We start from the raw sequence: 25194 nt of genomic DNA on the forward strand, positions 1-25194 counted from the left end.
GTGTCTCAACTATTGTTCAACATAATTAAGTCAGACTTTTAAAGGCATCATGCATTCAAATTCTGACCTTTTTATAGGACCCAGATGACCCCTACACAAGCCTTCAGCAGCCAGCAAATGATCTCTACCAAACTATCTCCTCAATACACCATCAACATGATGCCAAGACAAATTCAACCAGCAATATAATGGAGCTGGATGATCAGGAAATAGATGGAAGAGAGACTGATCCAAGTTGGGAAATCTATGAAAACACTTGAACCAAAATTCAAGACAACATAAATATGTAACTGTCTGATATTGTTTCTCTAAATATTGAGATTGCAGTATCGGACGTTTTCTTGACACCATGATAACTGTTTCGTTTCTGACTTACAAGAAAAACAAATTCACACCTCTCCATCTTTATCGTCATCACACAGCAAGAAAACACAGGACTTCCTGCGTAGATTCACTACTTGGTCATAAGAGATACGTGTTTAATGGATTGTGGTGTGAGTCTAATATATCTCAGGTTCAACCACAACAGCTTCTTAATATAGTTTTTGGCATTTTAATTTGTTCTTGCATGCTGTTTCATGAGGCTAATAGCTAGAAGTTTCTAGTCACATTCTTCAATCAGATAGGATTGATATTTTCCAAAAGCTAACAGCATGAAACCTCAACATCTCTGATTCTTTCTTGCTTACTGCTTACTTGTTACTGAGTTAGTTAGTTTGTTCAGAAATGCTCTGTGTAAAACTGTTGCAGTGGCCGATAAAATCAACAAATACAATAAAGTATGTAACATATAACTCCCTCTTCTAGTATCACTGTTTTTTTGAACACACAGACCTTGTTATGAGTAATGTACCTCACATCCTTCCTGAGTTGGAGTTTCATCACAAAAGTTGAGGCCATTTTCTGATTCTTATAACTGACATAAATTATAAGAATTTGAGAATAAATATCAGGCAATGGAAGTGTATAATTGTGATCAACAAGTAAATATCCCAGATGTCTATAATACTTGAGTTGTGCACACAAACCTTGCTGTTGCTTGAAAGATGTCTGCTAGTCACATAAACTAGTCTGTAGAATACAGTTGCTGTTCATTTGTGCTCAGACTGACCTGTTAACCTGCATCAAGTGATGTGTGTTTGTCATTTATAATTGTGTCCAGTTAAAACAGTGCTGTGTGAAGAGGAAGCAGCGGTTTCCTTATTACAAAAAGGTGATAAGAGCATGCTGCTTACTGTTTTCTTCTCATGCTCAGTCCTATAAATATGTGATGACCGCAAAAGCAAAAAAGTCAGTTACAGCATGTTACATGATGAACAACTTTTACTAAGTGTAAATATTGTAAGATATAAAGCAGGTGATACTTTGTATTAGTTGGATTCTTGTGGATCCAGCTCCAAGAGTGGTCTGAACACATGACTGTAGCCCTGAAGATCTGACATATTTTCTTTCTGTATTCTACTCTGTTTCACCTTCAGAGTGTCTTAATATAAAAGCAGTCATGTCTTACACTTCCTTCTCTCAGAAGAGAAGCTCAGTTCGTAGCTCTGTGAGAGTTTGAGGTTAGCTAAAGAACAGGTCAAAGACGTGTGTCAGTTTCCCCTCTTCAGTACAGTAAAGTCTTCACTGCCAGCAGCACTTAAACTGTTGCTCAGACCTCTTGACCAGCATGGCTGTTTGGGAACTGTGGTTTGTTCTGCTTCTGCTGCTACCTGCGTACAACAACAGCCAAGGTACAGGAACTAGTTTTGTATAATTTATCATTTAAATAGAACAATTAAATATTTTCTATATTTCATACTGACTTTAATTATTGATTGTTTGCAGTGACTCTTGTGAAAACCACTGGGAGAGAACCATATGTCACTCCGATATGCACCAATGAAACACTGAATATCATCACACTTATGATATGTAAGATCAGAACAGAGAGGAGCAGAGGAGAAGAGTGTCGCTTAGTGTATAAATATGGACAGGACTTTTACCATGGATGTGACTCCAGGTTCACACTTATGAAAAAGAGTCAGACTATATTTCTTAACCTGACCAGTTTAACACCAGTGGATAGTGGGAACTACAGCTGTGAGTGTACATATCCTGGAGCAACAAATACTCTCCATCTTCATATCACTGTGGAAGGTAAACACATGTTACGTATTTTTCCTCATACTTTGGCTAAATTTATGTTTATTATTTTACATTATGTTAACATTGTTTTGTACTTAAAATGGCATTAGTGATGACAGTAATGTCCTGTATCTTTTTAGGTATTAGCTTTGACTTAATAATAATATATTTCAGAAGCATCTTGTGTTTTTTGTTTTACAATTTGAGTAAATTCCAGTGCCACTGTAGAGGATGAAGAGGCCACAAGTTCCACAAAAATATCAATTGCCAGTGCTGCTGTTGGTGTGACTGTATTCATCATTATAACTGGAGTTATCCTGGGATTTATCCACAGAAGAAAACATCACAGGTGAGAGACTGTAATATTCATATTTCATATTTTCAATACATTATTTATTTTTGCTTCATGACACAAAAGCATCAGACATTTTTAATCAATATGATTATATTGACTGTGGTTCATTTACATGCAGTTTTCAACACCTGTTTTCAATTTAAGTCAAGTATATAATTTAAAAAGTATTTTTCTTTAATGATATCACCTGTCATACATGTTTATCTCATTTTGAATGAAATTCACAGCAGTCACATATAACAAGATCTTGACATTGAGGTTCAAATGAAACAATGAAGGAAGACGTGATGTTTCGTTTCCTGTCTCGTCTAATAAAATAGACCACAATATTCACAGTGGATTATTTATTAATATAAACTGTGGTGTTACTGCATTGATCGTTGCTTTCGGAGTTGTCCTTGGATTCATCCTCAGAAAAATTCTTTCCAGCTGAAAAATTCTGACTTAAGTGCTTTTAAACCTTGTAAAACGATGCAGTCAGTGGTTTTGTCAGAAAGTACAGAAGAGCTGGTGTGTGTGTGTGTGTTTGGTGTTTCACTAACTCTGATATCTCTTCTTATTTAAAGAAACTGTTCAAGAACAGACACATCTGGATCATCTGTATGTAAATCTCCCGGCTCTTTGGTGAGTAATGTACTTTCTGATCAGAGGAGTGTGTGAGTGGCTTTGAACCTTGAAAAGTGGAGGTTTCAGTAAATGTAGTGACTCAGTGTCTCAACTATTGTTCAACATAATTAAGTCAGACTTTTAAGGCATCATGCATTAAAATTCTGACCTTTTTATAGGACCGAGATGACCCAGATGACCCCTACACAAGCCTTCAGCAGCCAGCAAATGATCTCTACCAAACTATCTCCTCAATAAACCATCAACATGACGCCAAGACAAATTCAGCCGCAATATAATGGAGCTGGATGATCAGGAAAGAGATGGAAGAGAGACTGATCCAAGTTGGGAAATCTATGAAAACACTTGAACCAAAATTCAAGAAAACATAAATATGTAACTGTCTGATATTGTTTCTCTAAATATTGAGATTGCAGTATTGGAGGTTTTCTTGACACCATGATAACTGTTTTGTTTCTCATTTTTAAGAAAAAGAAATTCACACCTCTCCATCTTTATCGTCATCACACACCAAGAAATCACAGGACTTCCTTTGTAGATTCACCACTTGGTCATCAGAGATACGTGTTTAATGGATTGTTGTGTGAGTCTAATATATCTCAGGTTCAACCACAACAGTATCTTAATATAGTTATTAGCATTTTAATTTGTTCTTGCATGCTGTTTCATGAGGCGAATAGCTAGAAGTTTCTAGTCACATTCTTCAATCAGATAGGATTGATATTTTCCAAAAGCTAACAGCATGAAACCTCAACACCTCTGATTCTTTCTGGCTTACTGCTTACTTGTTACTGAGTTTGGCTAGTTTGTTTAGAAATGCTCTGTGTAAAACTGTTGCAGTGGCCGATAAAATCAACAAACACAATAAAGTATGTAACATATAACTCCCTCTTCCAGTATCACTATTTTTTTTTTTTTAACACACAAACCTTGTTATGAGTAATGTACCTCACATCCTTCCTGAGTTGGAGTTTCATCACAAAAGTTGAGGCCATTTTCTGATTCTTATTATTGATGTAAATTATAGGAATTTTAAAATAAACATCAGGCAATGGAAGTGTATAATTGTGATCAACAAGTAAATATTCCAGATGTCTATAATACTTGACTTGTGCACACAAACCTTGCTGTTGCTTGAAAGATGTCTGCCAGTCACATAAACTAGTGTGTAGAATACAGTTGCTGTTCATTTGTGCTCAGACTGACCTGTTAACCTGCATCAAGTGATGTGTGTTTGTCATTTACAATTGTGTCCAGTTAAAACAGTGCTGTGGGAAGAGGAAGCAGCGGTTTCCTTATTACAAAAAGGTGGTAAGAGCATGCTGCTTGCTGTTTTCAATGAATGCACAGGCCTCTAAATATGTGATGACCGCAAAAGCAAACATGTCAGTTACAGCATGTCACATGATGAACAACTTTTACTAAGTATAAATATTGTAAGATATAAAGCAGGTGATACTTTGTATTAGTTGGATTCTTGTGGATCCAGCTCCAAGAGTGGTCTGAACACATGACTGTAGACCTGATTTTTGAAGATCTGACATATTTTCTTTCTGTATTCTACTCTGTTTCACCTTCAGAGTGTCTTAATATAAAATCAGTCATGTCTTACACTTCCTTCTCTCAGAAGAGAAACTCAGTTCGTAGCTCTGTGAGAGTTTGAGGTTAGCTAGAGAACAGGTCAAATGCGTGTGTCAGTTTCCCCTCTTCAGTACAGTAAAGTCTTCACTGCCAGCAGCACTTAAACTGTTGCTCAGACCTCTTGACCAGCATGGCTGTTTGGAAACTGTGGTTTGTTCTGCTTCTGCTGCTACCCGCATATAACAACAGCCAAGGTACAGGAACTAGTTTTTTTTTTAATCATTTATCATTTAAATATTAAACTAAATATTTTCTATATTTCATACTGACTTTAATTATTGATTGTTTGCAGTGACTCTTGTGAAAACCACTGGGAGAGAACCATATGTCACTCTGATATGCACCAATGAAACACTGAATATCATCACACTTATAATATGTAAGATCAGAACAGAGAGGAGCAGAGGAGAAGAGTGTCGCTTAATTTATAAACATGGACAGGACTTTGAGCATGGATGTGACTCCAGGTTCACACTTATGAAAAAGAATCAGACTATATTTCTTCACCTGACCAGTTTAACACCAGTGGATAGTGGGAACTACAGCTGTGAGTGTACATATCCTGGAGCAACAAATACTCTCCATCTTCATATCACTGTGGAAGGTAAACACATGTTATGTATTTTTCCTCATATTTTGGCTAAATTTATGGTGATTATTTTCCATTGTGTTAACACTGTTTTGTACTTAAAAACAGCATTACATAGTTTTTTGTCTTTGCTGTGGTAATTTATTAGCTTTGTTTTGCAGATTTAAATAAGAAAATATCACAGAAGCATCTTGTGTTTTTTGTTTTACAATTTGAGTAAATTCCAGTGCCACTGTAGAGGATGAAGAGGCCACAAGTTCCACAAAAATATCAATTGCCAGTGCTGCTGTTGGTGTGACTGTATTCATCATTATAACTGGAGTTATCCTGGGATTTATCCACAGAAGAAAACATCACAGATGAGAGACTGTAATATTCATAATTCATATTTTCAATACATTATTGTTTTTTACTTCATGACTTAAAAGCATCAGACGCTCTTAAACGATATGATTATATCGACTGTGGTTCATTTACATGCAGTTTTTTCAACACTTGTTCTCATTTTGTAAGTCAAGTATATCATTTAAAAAGTAATTATCTTTAATGATATCACCTGTCATACATGTTTATCTCATTTTGAACAACTCTGAATTCACAGCAGTCACATATAACAAGATCTTGACATTGAGGTTCAAATGAAACAATGAAGGAAGACGTGATGTTTCGTTTCCTGTCTCGTCTAGTAAAATAGACCACAAAAAGCAAAGTGTATTATTTATTAATATAAACTGTGGTGTTACTGGATTGATTGTTGTTACTGGAGTTGTCCTTGGATTCATCCTCAGAAAAATTCATTGTCCATGAAAATTTCTGACTTAAGTGCTTTTAAACCTTGTAAAACAATGCAGTCAGTGCTTTTGTTGGAAAGCACAGAAGAGCTGGTGTGTGTGTGTGTGTGTGTGTGTGTTTGGTGTTTCACTAACTCTGATATCTCTTCTTATTTAAAGAAACTGTTCAAGAACAGACACATCTGGATCATCTGTATGTAAATCTCCCGGCTCTTTGGTGAGTAATGTACTTTCTGATCAGAGGAGTGTGTGAGTGGCTTTGAACCTTGAAAAGTGGAGGTTTCAGTAAATGTAGTGACTCAGTGTCTCAACTATTGTTCAATATAAATAATCTCTACCATATATAAATATTGAGATTGCAGTATCAGAGATTTTTTTCACACCATGATAACTTTTTTGTTTCTCATTTTTAAGAAAAAGAAATTCACAGCTCTCTTATCTTTATCGTCATCACACAGTAAGAAATCACAGGACTTCCTGTATAGATTCACTACTTGATCATAAGAGATCCGTGTTTAATGGATTGTGGTGTGAGTCTAATATATCTCAGGTTCAACCACAACAGCTTGTTAATGTAGTTATTGGCATTTTAATTTGTTCTTGCATGCTGTTTCATGAGGCTAATAGCTAGAAGTTTCTAGTCACATTCTTCAATCAGATAGGATTGATATTTTCCAAAAGCTAACAGCATGAAACCTCAACATCTCTGATTCTTTCTTGCTTACTGCTTACTTGTTACTGAGTTTGGCTAGTTTGTTCAAAAATGCTCTGTGTAAAACTGTTGCAGTGACCGATAAAATCAACAAACACAATAAAGTATTTAACATATAACTCTCTCCTCTAATATCACTATTTTTTTGTAACACACAGACCTTGTTATGAGTAATGTACCTCACATCCTTCCTGAGTTGGAGTTTCATCACAAAAGTTGAGGCCATTTTCTGATTCTTATTATTGATGTAAATTAAAGGAATTTTAAAATAAACATCAGGCAATGGAAGTGTATAATTGTGATCAACAAGTAAATATCCCAGATGTCTATGATACTTGACTTGTGCACACAAACCTTGCTGTTGCTTGAAAGATGTCTGCCAGTCACATAAACTAGTTTGTAGAATACAGTTGCTGTTCATTTGTGCTCAGACTGACCTGTTAACCTGCATCAAGTGATGTGTGTTTGTCATTTACCATTGTGTCATATTAAAACAGTGCTGTGTGAAGAGGAAGCAACGGTTTCCTTATTGCAGCAAGGCGGAAAGAGCATGCTGCTTACTGTTTTCAACTCACGCTCAGTCCTATAAATATGTGATGACCGCAAAAGCAAACATGTCAGTTAAAGCATGTTACATGATGTACAACTTTTTCTAAGTGTAGATGTTGTGAGATATAAAGCAGGTGATACTTTGTATTAGTTGGATTCTTGTGGATCCAGCTCCAAGAGTGGTCTGAACACATGACTGTAGACCTGATGTTTGAAGATCTGACATATTTTTTTTCTGTGTTCTACTCTGTTTCACCGTCAGCGAGTTAATATAAAAGCAGTCATGTCTTGCACTTCCTTCTTTCAGAAGAGAAGTTCAGTTTGTAGCTCTGTGAGAGTTTGAGGTTAGCTAAAGAACAGGTCAAAGACGTGTGTCAGTTTCCCCTTTTCAGTACAATAAAGTCTTCACTGCCAGCAGCACTTCAACTGTTGCTCAGACCTCTTGACCAGCATGGCTGTTTGGAAACTGTGGTTTGTTCTGCTTCTGCTGCCACCTGCGTATAACAACAGCCAAGGTATTGTACAGTTTTTATCATTTATCATTTAAATGGAACAATCAAATATTTTCTATATTTCATACTGACTTTAATTATTGATTGTTTGCAGTGAATATTGTGAAAACCACTGGGAGAGAACCATATGTCACTCCGATATGCACCGATGGAACACTGAGAATCACACTTATAATATGTAAGATCAGAACAGAGAGGAGCAGAGGACAAGAGTGTCGTTTAATGTATAAATATGGACAGGACTTTGAGCATGAATGTGACTCCAGGTTCACACTTATGAAAAAGCATCAGACTATATTTCTTCACCTGACCAGTTTAACACCAGTGGATAGTGGGAACTACAGCTGTGAGTGTTTATATCCTGGAGTAACAAATACTCTCCATCTTAATATCACTGTGGAAGGTAAACACACGTTATGTATTTTTCCTCATACTTTGGCTAAATTTAAGGTGATTATTTTCCATTGTGCTGTATTGTTAACATGGTAGTATGATGTCTATACTTCAGGTTTACAGGTTAAATCAAAGCATGCAGTAATTTATTAGCTTGGTTGACAGATTTCGATAATTTTTATATTACAGAAGCATCTTATGTTTTTTGTTTTACCATTGGAGTAAATTTCAGTGTCACTGTGGAGGATGAAGAGGCCACAAGTTCCACAAAAATATCAATTGCCAGTGCTGCTGTTGGTGTGACTGTATTCATCCTTATAACTGGAGTTATCCTGGGATTTATCCACAGAAGAAAACATCACAGGTGAGAGAATGTAATATTCATATTTCATATTTTCAGTACATTATTATTTTTTTACTTCATGACTTAAAAGCATCAGATGCTCTTAAACAATATGATTATATCAACTGTGGTTCATTTACATGCAGTTTTTTTCAACACTTGTTCTCAATTTAAGTCAAGTATATCAATTAAAGTAAATTTCTTTAATGATATCACCTGTCATACATGTTTATCTCATTTTGAATAAAATTCACTTCAGTCACATATAACAAGATCTTGACTTTCAGGTTTATGTGAAACAATGAAGGAAGACGTGATGTTTCATTTCCTGTCTTGTCTAATAAAATAGACCACAAAATTCAAAGTGCATTAATTATTAATATAAACTGTGGTGTTACTGCATTGATCGTTGCTTTCGGAGTTGTCCTTGGATTCATCCTCAGAAAAATTGTTTCCAGGTTAAAAATTCTGACTTAAGTGCTTTTAAACCTTGTAAAACAATGCAGTCAGTGGTTTTGTTGGAAAGCACAGAAGAGCTGGTGTGTGTGTTTAGTGTGTTTGGTGTTTCACTAACTCTGATATCTCTTCTTATTTAAAGAAACTGTTCAAGCGCAGACACATCTGGATCATCTGTATGTAAATCTCCCGACTCTTTGGTGAGTAATGTACTTTCTGATCAGAGGACTGTGTGAGTGGATTTGATCCTTGAAAAGTGGAGGTTTCAGTAAATGTAGTGACTCAGTGTCTCAACAATTGTTCAACATAATTAAGTCAGACTTTTAAAGGCATCATGCATTAAAATTCTGACCTTTTTATAGACCGGAGATGACCCAGATGACCCCTACACAAGCCTTCAGCAGCCAGCAAATGATCTCTACCAAACTATCTCCTCAGTACACCATCAACATGACGCCAAGATAAATTCAACCAGCAATATAATGGAGCTGGATGATCAGGAAAGAGATGGAAGAGAAACTGATCCAAGTTGGGAAAACTATGAAAACACTTTAACCAAAATTGAAGAGAACATAAATATGTAACTGTCTGATATTGTTTCCCTAAATATTGAGATTGCAGTATCGGAGGTTTTCTTGACACTGTGATAACTGTTTTGTTTCTGACTTACAAGAAAAACAAATTCACACCTCTCTAACTTTATCGTCATCACACAGTTAGAAAACACAGGACTTCCTGTGTAGATTCACTATTTGGTCATAAGAGATACATGTTTAATGGATTGTGATGTGAGTCTAATATATCTCAGGTCCACAACAGCTTGTTAATGTAGTTATTAGCATTTTAATTTGTGCTTGCATGCTGTTTCATGAGGCTAATAGCTAGAAGTTTCTAGTCACATTCTTCAATCAGATAGGATTGATATTTTCCAAAAGCTAACAGCATGAAACCTCAACATCTCTGATTCTTTCTTGCTTACTGCTTACTTGTTAGTGAGTTAGTTAGTTTGTTTAGAAATGCTCTGTGTAAAACTGTTGCAGTGGCCGATAAAATCAACAAATACAATAAAGTATGTAACATATAACTCCCTCTTCTAGTATCACTATTTTTTTTTAACACACAAACCTTGTTATGAGTAATGTACCTCACATCCTTCCTGAGTTGGAGATTCATCATCAAAGTTGAGGCCATTTTCTGATTCTTATAACTGACATAAATTATAAGAATTTGAGAATAAAAGTCAGTCAATGGAAGTGTATGATTGTGATCAACAAGTAAATATTCCAGATGTCTATAATACTTGAATTGTGCACACAAACCTTGCTGTTGCTTGAAAGATGTCTGCCAGTCACATAAACTAGTCTGTAGAATACAGTTGCTGTTCATTTGTGCTCAGACTGACGTGTTAACCTGCATCAAGTGATGTGTGTTTGTCATTTACAGTTGTGTCCAGTTAAAACAGTGCTGTGTGAAGAGGAAGCAGCGGTTTTCTTATTGCAGCAAGGCGGAAAGAGCATGCTGCTTACTGTTTTCAATTCACGCTCAGTCCTATAAATATGTGTTGACCGCAAAAGCAAACATATCAGTTAAAGCATGTTACATGATGAACAACTTTTACTAAGTGTAGATATTGTAAGATATAAAGTAGGTGGTACTTTGTATTAGTTGGATTCTTGTGGATCCAGCTCCAAGAGTGGTCTGAACACATGACTGTAGACCTGATGTTTGAAGATCTGACATATTTTCTTTCTGTATTCTACTCTGTTTCACCTTCAGAGTGTGTTAATATAAAAGCAGTCATGTCTTGCATTTCCTTCTTTCGGAAGAGAAGCTCAGTTCGTAGCTCTGTGAGAGTTTGAGGTTAGCTAGAGAACAGGCCAAAGACGTGTGTCAGTTTCTCCTTTTCAGTACAGTAAAGTCTTCACTGTCAGCAGCACTTGAACTGTTGCTCAGACCTCTTGACCAGCATGGCTGTTTGGAAATTGTGGTTTGTTCTGCTTCTGCTGCTACCTGCATATAACAACAGCCAAGTTACTGTACAGTTTTCATCATTTATCATTTTATAATTTATCATTTAAATAGAACAGTCAAATATTTTCTAGATTTCATGCTGACTTTTATGATTGATTGTTTGCAGTGACTCCTGTGAAAACCACTGGGAGAGAACCATATGTCACTCCGATATGCACCAATGAAACACTGAATATCATCACATTTATAATATGTAAGATCAGAACAGAGAGGAGCAGAGGAGAAGAGTGTAGCTTAATGTATAAATATGGACAGGACTTTGAGCATGGATGTGGCTCCAGGTTCACACTTATGAAAAAGAATCAGACTATATTTCTTCACCAAAAATCAAGACGTGATTTTTCGTTTCCTGTCTTGTCTAATAAAATAGACCACAAAATTCAGAGTACATTATTTATCCGTACCATCGTGGTGGTAGGAACAAACTGTGGTGTTACTGCATTGATCACTGTTTTCGGAGTTGTCCTTGGATTCATCCTCAGAAAAATTCTTTCCAGCTGAAAAATTCTGACTTAAGTGCTTTTAAACCTTGTAAAACGATGCAGTCAGTGGTTTTGTTGGAAAGCACAGAAGAGCTGGTGTGTGTGTGTGTGTGTGTGTATTTGGTGTGTCACTAATTCTGATATCTCTTCTTATTTAAAGAAACTGTTCAAGAACAGACACATCTGGATCATCTGTATGTGAAACTCCCGGCTCTTTGGTGAGTAATATACTTTCTGATCAGAGGACTGTGTGTCTGATATTGTTTCCCTAAATATTGAGATTGCAGTATCAGAAGTTTTCTTGACACCATGATAACTGTTTCGTTTCTGACTTACAAGAAAAACAAATTCACACCTCTCTATCTTTATCGTCATCACACAGCAAGAAACCACAGGACTTCCTGTGTAGATTCACTACTTGATCACAAAAGATACGTGTTTAATGGATTGTGGTGTGAGTCTAATATATCTCAGGTCCACAACAGCTTGTTAATGTAGTTATTAGCATTTTAATTTGTTCTTGCATGCTGTTTCATGAAGCTAATAGCTAGAAGTTTCTAGTCACATTCTTCAATCAGATAGGATTGATATTTTCCAAAAGCTAACAGCATGAAACCTCAACATCTCTGATTCTTTCTTGCTTACTGCTTACTTGTTACTGAGTTTTGCTATTTGTTTAGAAATGCTCTGTGTAAAACTGTTGCAGTGGCCGATAAAATCAACAAACACAATAAAGTATGTAACATATAACTCCCTCTTCTAGTATCACTGTTTTTTGAACACACAAACCTTGTTATGAGTAATGTACCTCACATCCTTCCTGAGTTGGAGTTTCATCACAAAAGTTGAGGCCATTTTCTGATTCTTTTTATTGATGTAAATTAAAGGAATTTGAAAATAAACATCAGGCAATGGAAGTGTATGATTGTGATCAACAAGTAAATATCCCAGATGTCTATAATACTTGAATTGTGCACACAAACCTTGCTGTTGCTTGAAAGATGTCTGCCAGTCACATAAACTAGTCTGTAGAATACAGTTGCTGTTCATTTGTGCTCAGACTGACCTGTTAACCTGCATCAAGTGATGTGTGTTTGTCACTTACATTGTGTCATATTAAAACAGTGCTGTGTGAAGAGGAAGCAGTGGTTTCCTTATTACAAAAAGGTGGTAAGAGCATGCTGCTTACTGTTTTCAACTCACGCTCAGGCCTCTAAATATTCAATGACCTCAAAAGCAAAAAAGTCAGTTAAAGCATGTTACATGATGAACAACTTTTATTAAGTGTAAATATTGTAAGATATAAAGCAGGTGATACTTTGTATTAGTTGGATTCTTGTGGATCCAGCTCCAAGAGTGGTCTGAACACATGACTGTAGACCTGATGTTTGAAGATCTGACATATTTTCTTTCTGCATTCTACTGTTTCACCTTCAGAGTGTCTTAATATAAAAGCAGTCATGTCTTGCACTTCCTTCTTTCAGAAGAGAAGCTCAGTTCGTAGCTCTGTGAGAGTTTGAGGTTAGCTAAAGAACAGGTCAAATGCGTGTGTCAGTTTCCCCTCTTCAGTTCAGTAAAGTCTTCACTGCCAGCAGCACTTAAACTGTTGCTCAGACCTCTTGACCAGCATGGCTGTTTGGAAACTGTGGTTTGTTCTGCTTCTGCTGCTACCTGCGTATAACAACAGCCAAGGTACAGGAACTAGTTTGTATCATTTATCATTTGAGAATGTAGTTGTTTTCTAATCATCTTTGGTTTAAAGAGAGCATAATATTTTCTATATTTCATACTGACTTTAATTATTGATTGTTTGCAGTGACTCTTGTGAAAACCACTGGGAGAGAACCATATGTCACTCCGATATGCACCAATGAAACACTGAGAATCACACTTATAATATGTAAGATCAGAACAGAGAGGAGCAGAGGAGAAGAGTGTCGCTTAATGTATAAATATGGACAGGACTTTGAGCATGGATGTGACTCCAGGTTCACACTTATGAAAAAGAATCAGACTATATTTCTTAACCTGACCAGTTTAACACCAGTGGATAGTGGGAACTACAGCTGTGAGTGTATATATCCTGGAGCAACAAATACTCTCCATCTTAATATCACTGTGGAAGGTAAACACATGTTATGTATTTTTCCTCATACTTTGGCTAAATTTATGGTGATTATTTTACATTATGTTAACGTTGTTTTGTACTTAAAATGGCATTAGTGATGACAGTAATGTCCTGCATCTTTTTAGGTATTAGCTTTGACTTCATAATATATTTCAGAAGCATCTTATGTTTTTTTTTTTTTTTACAATTTGAGTAAATTTCAGTGTCACTGTGGAGGATGAAGAGGCCACAAGTTCCACAAAAATATCAATTGCCAGTGCTGCTGTTGGTGTGACTGTATTCATCATTATAACTGGAGTTATCCTGGGATTTATCCACAGAAGAAAACATCACAGGTGAGAGACTGTAATATTCATATTTCATATTTTCAATATATTATCTTTTGAATAATCTTAAATTATATGTTAAACTATATAAATATAATTATATTATTTATATTATTTACATGCAGTGCTTTCAACACCTGTTCTCATTTTCTAAGTCAAGTATATCAATTAAAAAGTACTTTTCTTTGATTATATCACCTGTCATACATGTTTATCTCATTTTGAATGAGTTTTAATTCACTGCGGTCACAAGATCTTGACTGTCAGGTCAAGATCAAAGATGAAACAATGGAGGAAGACATTGTGTTTCATTTCCTGTGTTGTCTAATAAATTCAGAGTGCATGAACGTTAAGATTTACTTCTAAAGTTCTGTTTTGTCCGTTCATCCAACAGAAGACAACAAGAGCCGCTGAGCAGTCGTCCAAACACGGTACAGTACAGAAAAGTGTTTTACCTTCTTCATGTGTACTGTTCATTTAACTTTAATCATTCCTTAAATGTCTTTCTGCAGGAGCCTCAAGACATTGAACCGTACAGCACCTTCATGCGAACAGAGTCTGCTGGGCTTTATTCAACTGTCAAAATACGCGACTCTAACACTAATAATTCAAACATGTTTACCACAAATTGAGGGAATCTTTAGTAGAGCTGCAGTGAAACTAAACTGTATCCATTTCCATGTTTTACTGTTGAATAATAAGTGAAATAGCGCAAGATGTCCACATGGTGGCACTATTTTTGCTTTATTGAATGTATGCATTAATATTTTATTCTAACTGTTATTCTTCAAATTAACACAGTAAGAGCAATGTACCAAATATAATGACCAGAATCAGTAAATTATTTGTTAATTAAACATTAAAACAAAGATGATTCTTGTTCTGTCAGTTTTTCTTTTCAGTTTTCCAGTTCTGACTCAAATTATTCAATATTTGCTGAAGGGTTCTAGGTTTCCTCTAAAACAACTTATCAATATAAACATATCCCAATTAGTATTAATTAGCAACTTTTCATATTAAGGCTTTGGTTCCAAACTTCTATGTGTGGCCATTTATTCATTCTAATAATAATAAATGTACACATTGTGAGTCATATAACCTGAGGTTGTTTTGGGGTCTATTAACATATGCACTGTACAAACATACATTTACTCTTGATGAATCACTTTCAAGTGTTTCCAGTGGAATATTTTTTTCACGTTTTAGTAGAAGAGCAACAGTTTTATTCTAAAAGTTTATACATAATAATACCTCTGCTCTGTTTTAGCCACTTTAAAGATCACAGTCCTTTCATTTGCAAAAAACATTCAAAAATCTCATATGGATGACTTGAGTTTACGTATAAGTAACATATAAATTCAGCATCAACAGGCTCTGCTGTGACTCTAGTGAAAACCTTCAGATGACAACTAGATGTCGCTCCAGTATGTGCCAATGAAATGCTGTCATCTACCTGTAGTTGTAGTTTTACAAGATCAGCACAGAGAAGAGGTCACCTGCTGTACATATATGAGAATTACAATTTGATTGTTAATGATGTAACAGGAAACTTTCAGCTTTCTGAGTGGAATAATCTTTGGATTTATCCTGAAGAAGAAAAAAAAACAATACTGGTGAGAAATTCTTCTAACCTTTGCTTAAATATTTCAGGTTTAATTATAGGAAATAAATATTAAATATTATAATTAATATAAATTAAAAATACTTTTTAGTTATGTTTGTTTAGAATAGCTGCTTATCATAATGAGCTTGCACATTTTTGACCTGGGTGGTGGGCTCTTCCAGGAAGCGGGTTTGGTGAAAACTCTGTGTTAGTTCACCCTGAGATGAGGGAAACTCAGGGTTTTCAGTTCCAGGAACAGATATCACTTGACCTCAGGGTCTGTTACCATGGTAACTGTCCCAGAGGTCCCAGGTTTTCTTCAACAAATCTCGAGTTTCTTTCGGTCTCCTCCCTCTTACAGAGCCAGAAACACCGTTTCATTTCCTCATTTATTCAGTATCAAAGCAAATTCATTAGCAGAGGTTTACTGTATGTCAGAACCTAAATCCTGGTTGGATATTAGTTTGTTACTCAGGGACTTTCTGAAGTTACCACTTTTATGCACATCAGTCATTTCTTTGCATTTCATTTCTGCTCTCACGTTCATATATTACACAGTGTGAATTCACCTCAGCTAAGAATAAAACCTCTGCATGTCCTTCTGTTATAACACTGTGACTCTCTGCACGCAACACAGGTGTCAGTTTGTTAGAGCAGCTCCTGCACTGACATGTTTATTGCACATAATGTACAATCTCAGTTTAAATGTAAAAAAAATGGTATGAGGCTTTAGATATGTTATCATCCATTATCAAAATTACCAACAGTCTCTCTTGTCTCACTCTCTCCAGTAGCAGGGGAATGAGACGAAGAGGAGGAAGGCTTAAAGCAGTCTCCTTGGCCATGGCGCATGTGCAAGTGCGCCCACCCCCAGCAGTGGATCGTCTTGCAGCGTCAGGGAGAACCAGAGTGGGCAGTGGGTGTTGTGCTCTGAGAGCCCTCCCTGAATGTGGAGGGTTCTCAGAGACGGGAGGTGTTCTGAGGCCCATACCAACAGGTTCTCTGCCATCTTCAACAGGGCAGTGGACCGGACTCTGCCCTGCCTGACCTGCGTGACCATGGTGCGGTTTTATGTTCTCATCAACACGTGTCTCCCCTGAGCCTGGATCAGGAAGTGTTGGAGAACCAAGTGCACTGCTAAACGAGGTTGATGTATCGGTTTTCCCCTGGAGGCCACACGCCACCTATCGCTCTCCCCAGGCAGGTGCCCCCATGCTCGCTAACCAGCCGGCCAACTGTAGAATCAGGTGGACAGCAAGGGCTGCGTCGAGGAGGGGCATGCCAGGGAAATCCTACCAAAACCTGTGACCGGGGTTTTTGTCTAAAATGGCTGCTGCTAGGATGCCTCCACACTTCCAGATGTCTAGGAGGGGAGGTGAAACAAAAGCCGCCTGAGCTGGGTGAGCACGTCCATGGAAACCCTCATGGAGACAATTCACCAGCTTGGGTGGAAGCGGGGGGCGCCGGCGGTGTGCTGTCAACTGGGGTGGGGCCTTGTTGTCATCAATCATGAGTTCTGTGGTCTTGTCTGAGGAGAGTAGAAAACATGACGGTGTGTGCTGGCTATTAAGCTAACCCTAACCCTAACCCTCGCTAAGGAAAAGAGGATAGTGAGCAGCAGTGAGATGCTGCTTATACAGTGTGATTGGAGGAGAGTATTACCCATAGAGTCCAGTAGAGGGCAGAACCTGTGTGAGACAGAACTCACTCAGGGTTCATCAACTCAGAGTTCAGAGTTTGTTGAACCTGCTTTCTGGAACGGACCCCTGATGCCCTCTGATAGTTACCATTTTTTATGTAGAAAATTGTTTTGATGCTTTCTGGTCTGACACTAATGACTGAATTGATTTTAAAAAAAAACTTAATTAAGGGAACAAATATTACTCTTTTATGTAATATACTCTTTTTATACAAATCCACACTTTAATTACTCTTAAATTACTCTTCCAATTTCATTCCACAAACATTGAGACAGACAGATAATTCCTTTGTTGTTGTTGTTGTTGTTTCTGTCTGGTCTTCCCCTGCTATGACACTCTTCTCTGTTTGCAGAAGAACCACTAATTCTGAAAATCCCTTCTTTTTCAGTAAGTACTGCACTCTACTGTAATTCACTCCTGCGCAAACAAATACTATGAGTAATTGATTTACATTTCCTGAATCTCTTCTTTGTTTGTAAAATGCAATAATCTGGAGCAGACCAGTTACAGGGCTCCAGAATGGCTGATTATGTTTTGAGGAAACAGAAACTCTCAGCACCACTGAGTGAAAATGAGCCAGCTTTCTTTAAAGAAGTGGCAAAGTCTGCAGTTTTCAGTCACTTTCAGTTGTGCATTTTAAAGCATGATTGTATGTTTTTGTTGGCTCAAGATGACTAAGAACACGAAGTATTATCTACTAATTGTCAATACTGAGGTGAACCAAACTGGCAACAATGCAATATTCTACAGTGTTTCCCCTAAAATTTTGTTTCAGGCCTGTTGGTACACACTGAAAAAAACCCTAAAGGGACAAGGCACGCAGGATGGCATATTTGTGTGGTCGGCTTTGATCAGGTGGCATCTGCACTTTATATTTGCATTCAAATTTTTGTTTGCTTGGTATATTCAAGACTTAAAACAAAGTGGTCACAAGGAGAGGATGACTTAATAAGCTGCATTTATTGCTTAAAAATAAGCTTTCCCTCTCCCTACTTCCCCATCTGTATTTTTGCTTGACTCTAGAGTTTTGGAGAAAAATGTTGATATATTTATATATTTGTGCCATGCTCACATTAGCTAAACTGCATCCCATATGCTCTTGCTCTGCAGTAATTTAAAGGGACTCTGTTACTGGCACTCGCATCACATCAAGAGTTTCACAGGCAATGACACAGAGGTTGACTCATGTTTTTGAACAGTGTTGCACAGAGGCTCCGAAACGCATATGATTATTGACTTCTGAATAAATGGATATTTGGTATTATTTTTGGAATTCAAAAAAATATTTTTTTGGCCTGGTGGGGGTTCTCGTTGGCCTGGTGGCCCACTGGGTCTGTACAATTATAGAGGAAACACTGTTTTACATCCATTTGAAAATCTCAATAACATGTTTGTTGCTGTTTTCTCTCTACGGCAGTGCTGATACTAGACATTATTCAGATTATAACAATTCGATTTCTCTGCATGAAATGTCATTATCTGTTGACAAACCTGAACAAATTAAGCTTACTGTCCATCTCTAATGAGCATAAACCAACTGCTGCTTATTGTCATCACATACAAATACAAAACCAAGACTCTTCAGAGATTGAATATTGCACCAGAAGGGACCATTTTATAACCCCATCTCAATGTATTTCTTTGCATGAGGTTGCAATACACCATACAGTGAGGCCTATCAGTCCTCCCTGTATCCTGTGTGAACGCTCTAGCAACAACAAATCCTTGAAAGAATGATGACCGATGAAGCAGTGGCATTTGAGCCCTAATTTATTTCTTGCAGATAACTCAGAGACTTTCAAATCAATCTCAAGTTGATTTGCAACTAGCTGTCAGGCTGTGACTATCAACAACTGGGTGCATAGAGATAAGTTTAAAAGTAAGAGAGGTGGCCCTTGTGACCAAAATAGCAGATACTTTCTGGTGTAATCTTATCTCATAAGGCTGGTACATAGTGATAGTACACAACTGCAAGCTTCTGGCTACACTTTTTAGGCTACACAGGTGTCAGCTGTCAGGTAAGATACGTACTTACGTAGGTACCCAGATGTGATTAATAACTTAAAATTGATTTTTTTTGTAATTACAAAATAATGTTTACTGCTGCAGAGGACTCTTTGCACTTACAACATATCTAAAATCTATAATATGTCTACAAACAATCTGTAACACACCTATAAAGTACAGCACAACCTGGAAGCACTTTGGGGTCTATCTTGATGATTCATCAGGTTTATTGTTGTTAAAGGTAATATTGAAAATTATCTTGATTATTTAGGGACAGTTCTCTGCACAATTACTAAATAAGGTTTGTCTCGAAGTACCATAATCTTTTAGCATTTTTCCCAGGCTTTGAGTTTATTGATCACCTACAAAATGTTTGGCAGTCACCTTACACTTAAGTAACCCCCTCCAGCTGTTAGTTCCCAGCATGGAACTTAAGAGTAATTATTATGCAACTTTCCCTCATACTGTTTGGTAAACAAGATTTCATAAGAGATTTAACTATATAAGATTAGTTATTGTATAATGGACAACAAACCTACAGAGATGTGATGGTGGTTTAGGAGTCACTCAGAGTAGCGTCTTGGGTTCAGATAGCATGTTATTTCTCTTTTGCTATTTCCTGTTGGCATGTGAAAAATGCAGAAAAGAAAAGAAAAAAGAACGTCATTGCACAACAATCCAGTAGCATTGTATTGTACTGTTACATTTCCTGAAGATATACATCACAGGGTGTTCCCTCAATCATGATTCCAGTTTTTGGATTACAGGCTTTGCTGTGATTCACAGATACAGTATGCAGTGTGTGAACACAGATACATTAATCTCCTCTAACCCAGTTTCACTTTCTCTTTTACAGGTACTTAAAAGGCTGCTCTCTGTTTTGCTCTGAACTGACAGTGTTGTTTGTACGTCTGGGATGAAAATGTTTCGTTTCCTGATACTAACCGGTTTGCTGTTGAAAGGTGAGTGACACAGGAGACACAGGAGAGGCAAACCTCCTCCACATTCAGTGTGGTAACTTTATTATCTACAGAATAGAGTTCAGAATTTTGTAGTTATTATGCCTATATTCAGTGGCGGATCTACCGGGGTGGCATGGGGTGGCAGCTGCCACCCTAAAATAATGCCTTGCCTCCCCTGCTGCCACCCCACTTGGCAGCAACGAATTCAAAGAAAAGTTATGGCCAACTTGACTTTTACGAGCGCGAATCTCTGATGTCCTACTGCACCGAATGCAGCACGAGAGCGTCAGAGCGGCACAACTGGACCTTTTCTTTGTTTATTTTATTTTTAAACTGTGTGGCGCGAAGCAGAGGAGCAAGGAGAGAAGACACGGGAGTAAAGAGGTAAATACCGATTAATTATCGAATGATGAAAGTACAGTCCTAGTATAACGTTAGTTGTAAGTTAGTTAGTTAGTGTAACTTGTACAGTTGCTATGTTGCTTTTAAGATGAAAAAATCTAGTTGAAGAAGGTTATTTTGTACATGTAACCGTTACATTAATATTGGCTATCGTCTAATTTAAGCTAACATTGATTAACGTTAAACGTCTGTGAATCCAGCAGAAATGAAGAGGAAAGGTAACATACACAGTTTTTTCGGACCGAAGAGAAAAGCCAAAGATATTGAAAATGAACAATTGAGCAAGGTAGACGGAGGACATGAGGTGAAAGGAGAGAGAAAAGATGAGGAAGGAGAGAGAGGAGAGGACGAGGTGGAGAGAGAGGGAAAGGAGATGGAAGGAAAGAAAGAAGACAGAGACGAGTTGAAAGGAGAGAGAGAAGGGCAACAGAAACGCGACAGAGTTCAAGGCCAAGGTGACCAGGGACAGGAGGAGGTGACAGAACACAGCGGAGATTATATGGAGGGAGTGCACCACCAAGATGAGGACGGAGAAAATAAGAGAGAAGATGAAGTACAGGGCTCAGAAAGAGAAAGGGAAAGGAGTGAACCATCACCAGCTATCTCCAGTCGAGCTGGTCCACATGGTATGAAATAAGATAATGCATAAGATAAGTTACAGCAGCAAGTGGACAGTAAATAGAGTAAAAAAAACTCAGTAATAGAAAATACTGTATTAAAATAATAACCATGACACAATTTACATTATTTACAAGAGAAAATGTTGGTATTGATTAGTAATATACCACAAGTTAAACTCCATAACTAAGTATTAGCTATTATATGCTAATTAATGCCTTATAAAATTTTGCTACAAGAGACATTGCTTAGACTTCTTCAAATAAATATAAATATTCTTGTTAGTCTAAATATGAATAATTGGGGAACTTGTAAATGTGAAAGTGTAATTAGATGGGGACAGAATTTTAATATTTTGTTTGAAATGTATTTTAGATTGCCAAAATTAAACACATGAATCAAAAAATACTCTAAATGTTACTGTGTGTTTACACAATCTGAAAGTTATAACTAATCAATGACAGTTCCAAATTTATTTTGTATTTTCTAGTTCTTATATTTTAAGACTAGTTCATATGTAGTGCAGTTTTAATCTTTTCTCCCCTCCATCTTCTAGACATATCTAAGTCCAGGTGTGAGGTGCCTATGCAACCACAGCGAGGCAGCTTCCCCAAGACCCTCCAAGGAGGAGCCAGAAGAAGCTTTCAAAGTGACTGGTACAAAACTTACCCCTGGCTAGAATATTCGCAATCAAACAATTCAGCTTACTGCTTTGCATGTAGGCATTTTTCCCTACCTGATGCTCCAAGGACAGTTTTCACCTCATTTGAAGGCTACTGCAACTGGAAAAAGGCAACCATGAAAGACAGTGGTTTCCATTCTCATGCCAGATCTGAAGGTCACATAAATGCCATGTTTGCTTGGAGAGAGAACAAAAAAAATTTGGATAAAAATAGCTCAATGTTTGGGTTAATGGATGAGCAAAACAAAAAGCAAGTTGCTGAAAATCAGTACTATGTCAAAACACTTGCTGAAATCTTGATTCTGACAGCAACTGAAAACATAGCTCAGCGGGGTCACAGGGAGTCTGTTGACTCAGAAAAAAGAGGTGTTTTTCTGTCTATGTTAGACTTGGTGGGTAACCATAACCCCATTATTAAAAAAAGACTTGAACAACAAGCTAAGAATGCAAAATACACCAGTAAAACAATACAGAACGAAATACTGGAATGCTTGGCTTCTATGGTTAAAGAAGAAATCATCCAGGAAGTTAAAATGAGCAAGCAGTTTTCGGTTATTGTTGATGAAACTAAAGATGCTCAGAAAAAAGAGCAAATGTCATTTGTTCTGCGATATTTTTACAATGGTGTGGTTCATGAGAGCTTTCTGGAATTTGAAGTGGCAGAACACCTGCATGCTGCTGCCTTAAGTGAAAAAATTATATGCTTTCTTGAAAAGCATGGGCTAGAGTACAAGAATAACCTTGTAGGCCAGGGCTACGATGGTGTGGCAGTAATGCGTGGGACACATGCAGGTGTCCAGGCAAAAATAAAAGAAGTGGCCAAACATGCCTTCTACATTCACCGCAGTGCACACTGCTTGAACCTAGTCATAGTTGACGCTGTAAAAAGTGTGGCAGATGCAGGAAACTTCTTTTCATTATTAGAGCAAATGTATGTGTTTATGTCTGGGTCTTATGTGCATAACAAATGGCTGGAAGTGCAACGAGAGATGTTTGATGGCCCACCAAGAGAACTCCAACAGCTGAGTGATACACGCTGGGCCTGTAGACACATAGCATGTCGCAATGTTATGGACAGGTTGCCAGCAATAGTACAAGTGCTTGAAGAGATTGCATCTGAGAACCATCCACAAAGAGCTGTTGAAGCAAGAGGGATATTGGCCCAGATTGATCTGAATTTTGCTGGCTCTCTTGTTCTGTTCAGAAAGGTCCTGAGTGACTCCAAATTTTTATCAGACATGCTCCAGTCTAAAACAGTAGACTATGCTAAGGCTGTTGAACTTATTGAAGCACTCAAAGAGACACTGGTCCAGTACCGTAGTGAAGCCTCTTTTGATGAAATGTGGAGTGAAACACTTGATTTATGTCAACGAAGTAACATTGATACGACTCAGCGAAAATCAAAGAGGCCAAGACAGACAACAAAGGTGCTTCAAGATACTGTCATCCACTCCACCTTGGGACAGCATGTAGTTCCAGATAGCAAACACACTTTTTGTGTCTCTGTGTACTATCCAGTTCTGGATAACATGATTGGAGAAATAGGAAGACGATTTTCCAACACAAATTGTGATATTATGCAGGGTGTTCAGGCACTAAATCCATCAAGTCCAACTTTTCTGAGAGAGGATGCTGTACTGTTATTGGCTGAAGCTTATGACTCCAATATTGAGGATCTCAAACACGAGTTACATCAGACGAGGAGAGTACTTGATAGAAAAAAGGGGGAAAATGAGAGTCCTACCACTCTAATGGAGTTCACTCGGTTTTTGGACCCATACCAGGATGTTTTTTATGAGTTGTTCAGATTGTGTAAAATAGCAGTTGTTTTACCTGTGAGCAGTGCATCCTGTGAACGAAGTTTCTCATCTCTTAGGCTCATTAAGACTTATTTGCGGTCTACTATGACAGAAAAGAGACTATCTAGTTTGGCTGTACTCAGCATTGAATCAAAACGCACAAAAGCATTAGATCTAGATAAATTTGTAAAACGTTTTGCTGAGCAGCATGGAAATCGCCGCATTCAACTGTTACAGACATGACATTGGATAGTGACTATTAAATGTCTCTTTCTTTGTTTTACAGTGGTGGGAAAAAAGTGTTCAGACACCCTTAAATATGTCCCCAGTCTCAACTTTTATGGAACCTACTTTATGTTTTTAATGTCTTTAAAATTTATTTAGAGTTTAGCTATGACTGTACTAAAATAAATTGTACTTAAAGACTTAAGAATGATTCTTAATGCAATGTTCAAAATGCATGGGCCCAAAAACTTTTTCACTGTATGTATAAAACTGTCCAGGAACAGTCTACTCACAAAAGTTCTTTGTACATTTTATGACTGGGAGCAAGGTTTATTTTCATGTGACTCCTTTCCAGGTTTGTGGAGATTTTAATTTAACATACTCTTTTGTAATGTTCTGTATTTGATATGATTTTATTGGTAAAAACCTCATTTGTCAAAAGTATGCTCTGAGTAACCATTAAAAGTCATGTCCAGTCCTTGTTTGAATACTGTTTATTTCCATAGTTGACCCAGGGCCATCAGTGACATGAGGTAATCAGATGTAGCAATACTAATTTTAGTACAGCGTACTGCATAGATCGTCATGGGTAAGTTTTACTTTGGATAGTTACTTATACAAATGCATCCTGCAATGCTACCACTCTGACACAGTTTTATTCTTCCTTTCACACATATGTCATTCATCACCAGTGTCCTACCTTAATGCTTTTCATGTGATAATGACCCACATACAGCAGTGTCATCAAAGTTCTTTCTCTCATTCAGTTGACTGTTTCATATGAAACACTGATTGCATGAGATTAAGTTTGTATGAGTTTGTAAATAGTAGCCCATGCCATTATATCCACATATGAGACATGTTTTTGAGTTATGTATAAAGTCCTGCAAGCAGAAGTGTTTGTGTAAATTATGTCTACTATTGTCTTATCAAACTGTGATTTAATTCATTGCCACCCCTCGAAAATTCCTGCCCCCCTTTTGCCACCCCATAAATATTTTTCTAGATCCGCCCCTGCCTATATTATATGTTTTTCTGTCCTCTTAAAAAGACAACATTATTATATAGCATAATTTAAAGTCATCTACATTCAAAATGCTTAGAAGGACAAATATATTTTAGTCATTCATTATT

At 37.1% G+C, this 25194-nt stretch overlaps 3 protein-coding genes across 7 annotated transcripts; all 3 read left to right on the forward strand.

Annotated features, from left to right (window-relative positions):
• The first annotated feature begins 1003 nt into the window (after positions 1-1003).
• LOC137176928 (uncharacterized) lies at positions 1004-10179 on the forward strand. 2 transcript variants are annotated; one of them, XM_067582966.1, is made up of 9 exons: positions 1004-1733; positions 1828-2139; positions 2335-2476; positions 3049-3106; positions 3268-3484; positions 3578-4944; positions 5043-5354; positions 5557-6347; positions 9458-10179. In XM_067582966.1, exons 1-5 carry the CDS (start codon positions 1670-1672, stop codon positions 3385-3387), a joined length of 696 nt encoding a protein of 231 aa, XP_067439067.1. In that variant the 5' UTR covers positions 1004-1669; the 3' UTR covers positions 3388-3484; positions 3578-4944; positions 5043-5354; positions 5557-6347; positions 9458-10179. The 2 variants fall into 2 exon arrangements, with proteins under 2 accessions (XP_067439067.1, XP_067439066.1); XM_067582965.1 differs by having other exon boundaries at positions 3268-4944.
• A 1057-nt stretch (positions 10180-11236) lies between these two features.
• LOC137176930 (uncharacterized) lies at positions 11237-14831 on the forward strand. Of its 2 annotated transcripts, none has more exons than XM_067582969.1 (5): positions 11237-13300; positions 13425-13733; positions 13930-14071; positions 14457-14493; positions 14575-14831. In XM_067582969.1, the coding sequence occupies exons 1-5, from the start codon at positions 13237-13239 to the stop codon at positions 14692-14694; spliced, it is 672 nt and encodes a 223-aa protein (XP_067439070.1). In that variant the 5' UTR covers positions 11237-13236; the 3' UTR covers positions 14695-14831. The 2 variants fall into 2 exon arrangements, with proteins under 2 accessions (XP_067439070.1, XP_067439071.1); XM_067582970.1 differs by having other exon boundaries at positions 14460-14493.
• A 5652-nt stretch (positions 14832-20483) lies between these two features.
• On the forward strand, positions 20484-25085 carry LOC137177229 (zinc finger MYM-type protein 1-like). 3 transcript variants are annotated; one of them, XM_067583403.1, is made up of 3 exons: positions 20484-21362; positions 21911-22383; positions 24640-25085. In XM_067583403.1, the coding sequence occupies exons 1-3, from the start codon at positions 20942-20944 to the stop codon at positions 24667-24669; spliced, it is 924 nt and encodes a 307-aa protein (XP_067439504.1). In that variant the 5' UTR covers positions 20484-20941; the 3' UTR covers positions 24670-25085. The 3 variants fall into 3 exon arrangements, with proteins under 3 accessions (XP_067439504.1, XP_067439502.1, XP_067439503.1); XM_067583401.1 differs by lacking the exon at positions 24640-25085 and having other exon boundaries at positions 20484-20718; positions 20937-21362; positions 21911-24538; XM_067583402.1 differs by lacking the exon at positions 24640-25085 and having other exon boundaries at positions 20484-20718; positions 20940-21362; positions 21911-24538.
• Positions 25086-25194: the final 109 nt, after the last annotated feature.

Source organism: Thunnus thynnus, chromosome 24, assembly GCF_963924715.1.
Source record: "Thunnus thynnus chromosome 24, fThuThy2.1, whole genome shotgun sequence".
In the NCBI taxonomy this organism is placed as follows: domain Eukaryota; kingdom Metazoa; phylum Chordata; class Actinopteri; order Scombriformes; family Scombridae; genus Thunnus; species Thunnus thynnus.

Bases quoted from the DNA above. Each gene is read 5' to 3' on its own strand.
- LOC137176930 (XM_067582969.1), top strand. From the start codon at position 13,237: ATGGCTGTTTGGAAACTGTGGTTTGTTCTGCTTCTGCTGCTACCTGCG. The intron at 14,072-14,456 runs GTGAGAGACTGT...TTCATCCAACAG, and splicing joins CACAGAAGAAAACATCACAG to AAGACAACAAGAGCCGCTGA. The intron at 14,494-14,574 runs GTACAGTACAGA...GTCTTTCTGCAG, and splicing joins TGAGCAGTCGTCCAAACACG to GAGCCTCAAGACATTGAACC.
- LOC137177229 (XM_067583401.1), top strand. From the start codon at position 20,942: ATGAAGAGGAAAGGTAACATACACAGTTTTTTCGGACCGAAGAGAAAA. The intron at 21,363-21,910 runs GTATGAAATAAG...TCCATCTTCTAG, and splicing joins CAGTCGAGCTGGTCCACATG to ACATATCTAAGTCCAGGTGT.
- LOC137176928 (XM_067582965.1), top strand. From the start codon at position 1,670: ATGGCTGTTTGGGAACTGTGGTTTGTTCTGCTTCTGCTGCTACCTGCG. The intron at 1,734-1,827 runs GTACAGGAACTA...GATTGTTTGCAG, and splicing joins TGCGTACAACAACAGCCAAG to TGACTCTTGTGAAAACCACT. The intron at 2,140-2,334 runs GTAAACACATGT...TTACAATTTGAG, and splicing joins TCTTCATATCACTGTGGAAG to TAAATTCCAGTGCCACTGTA.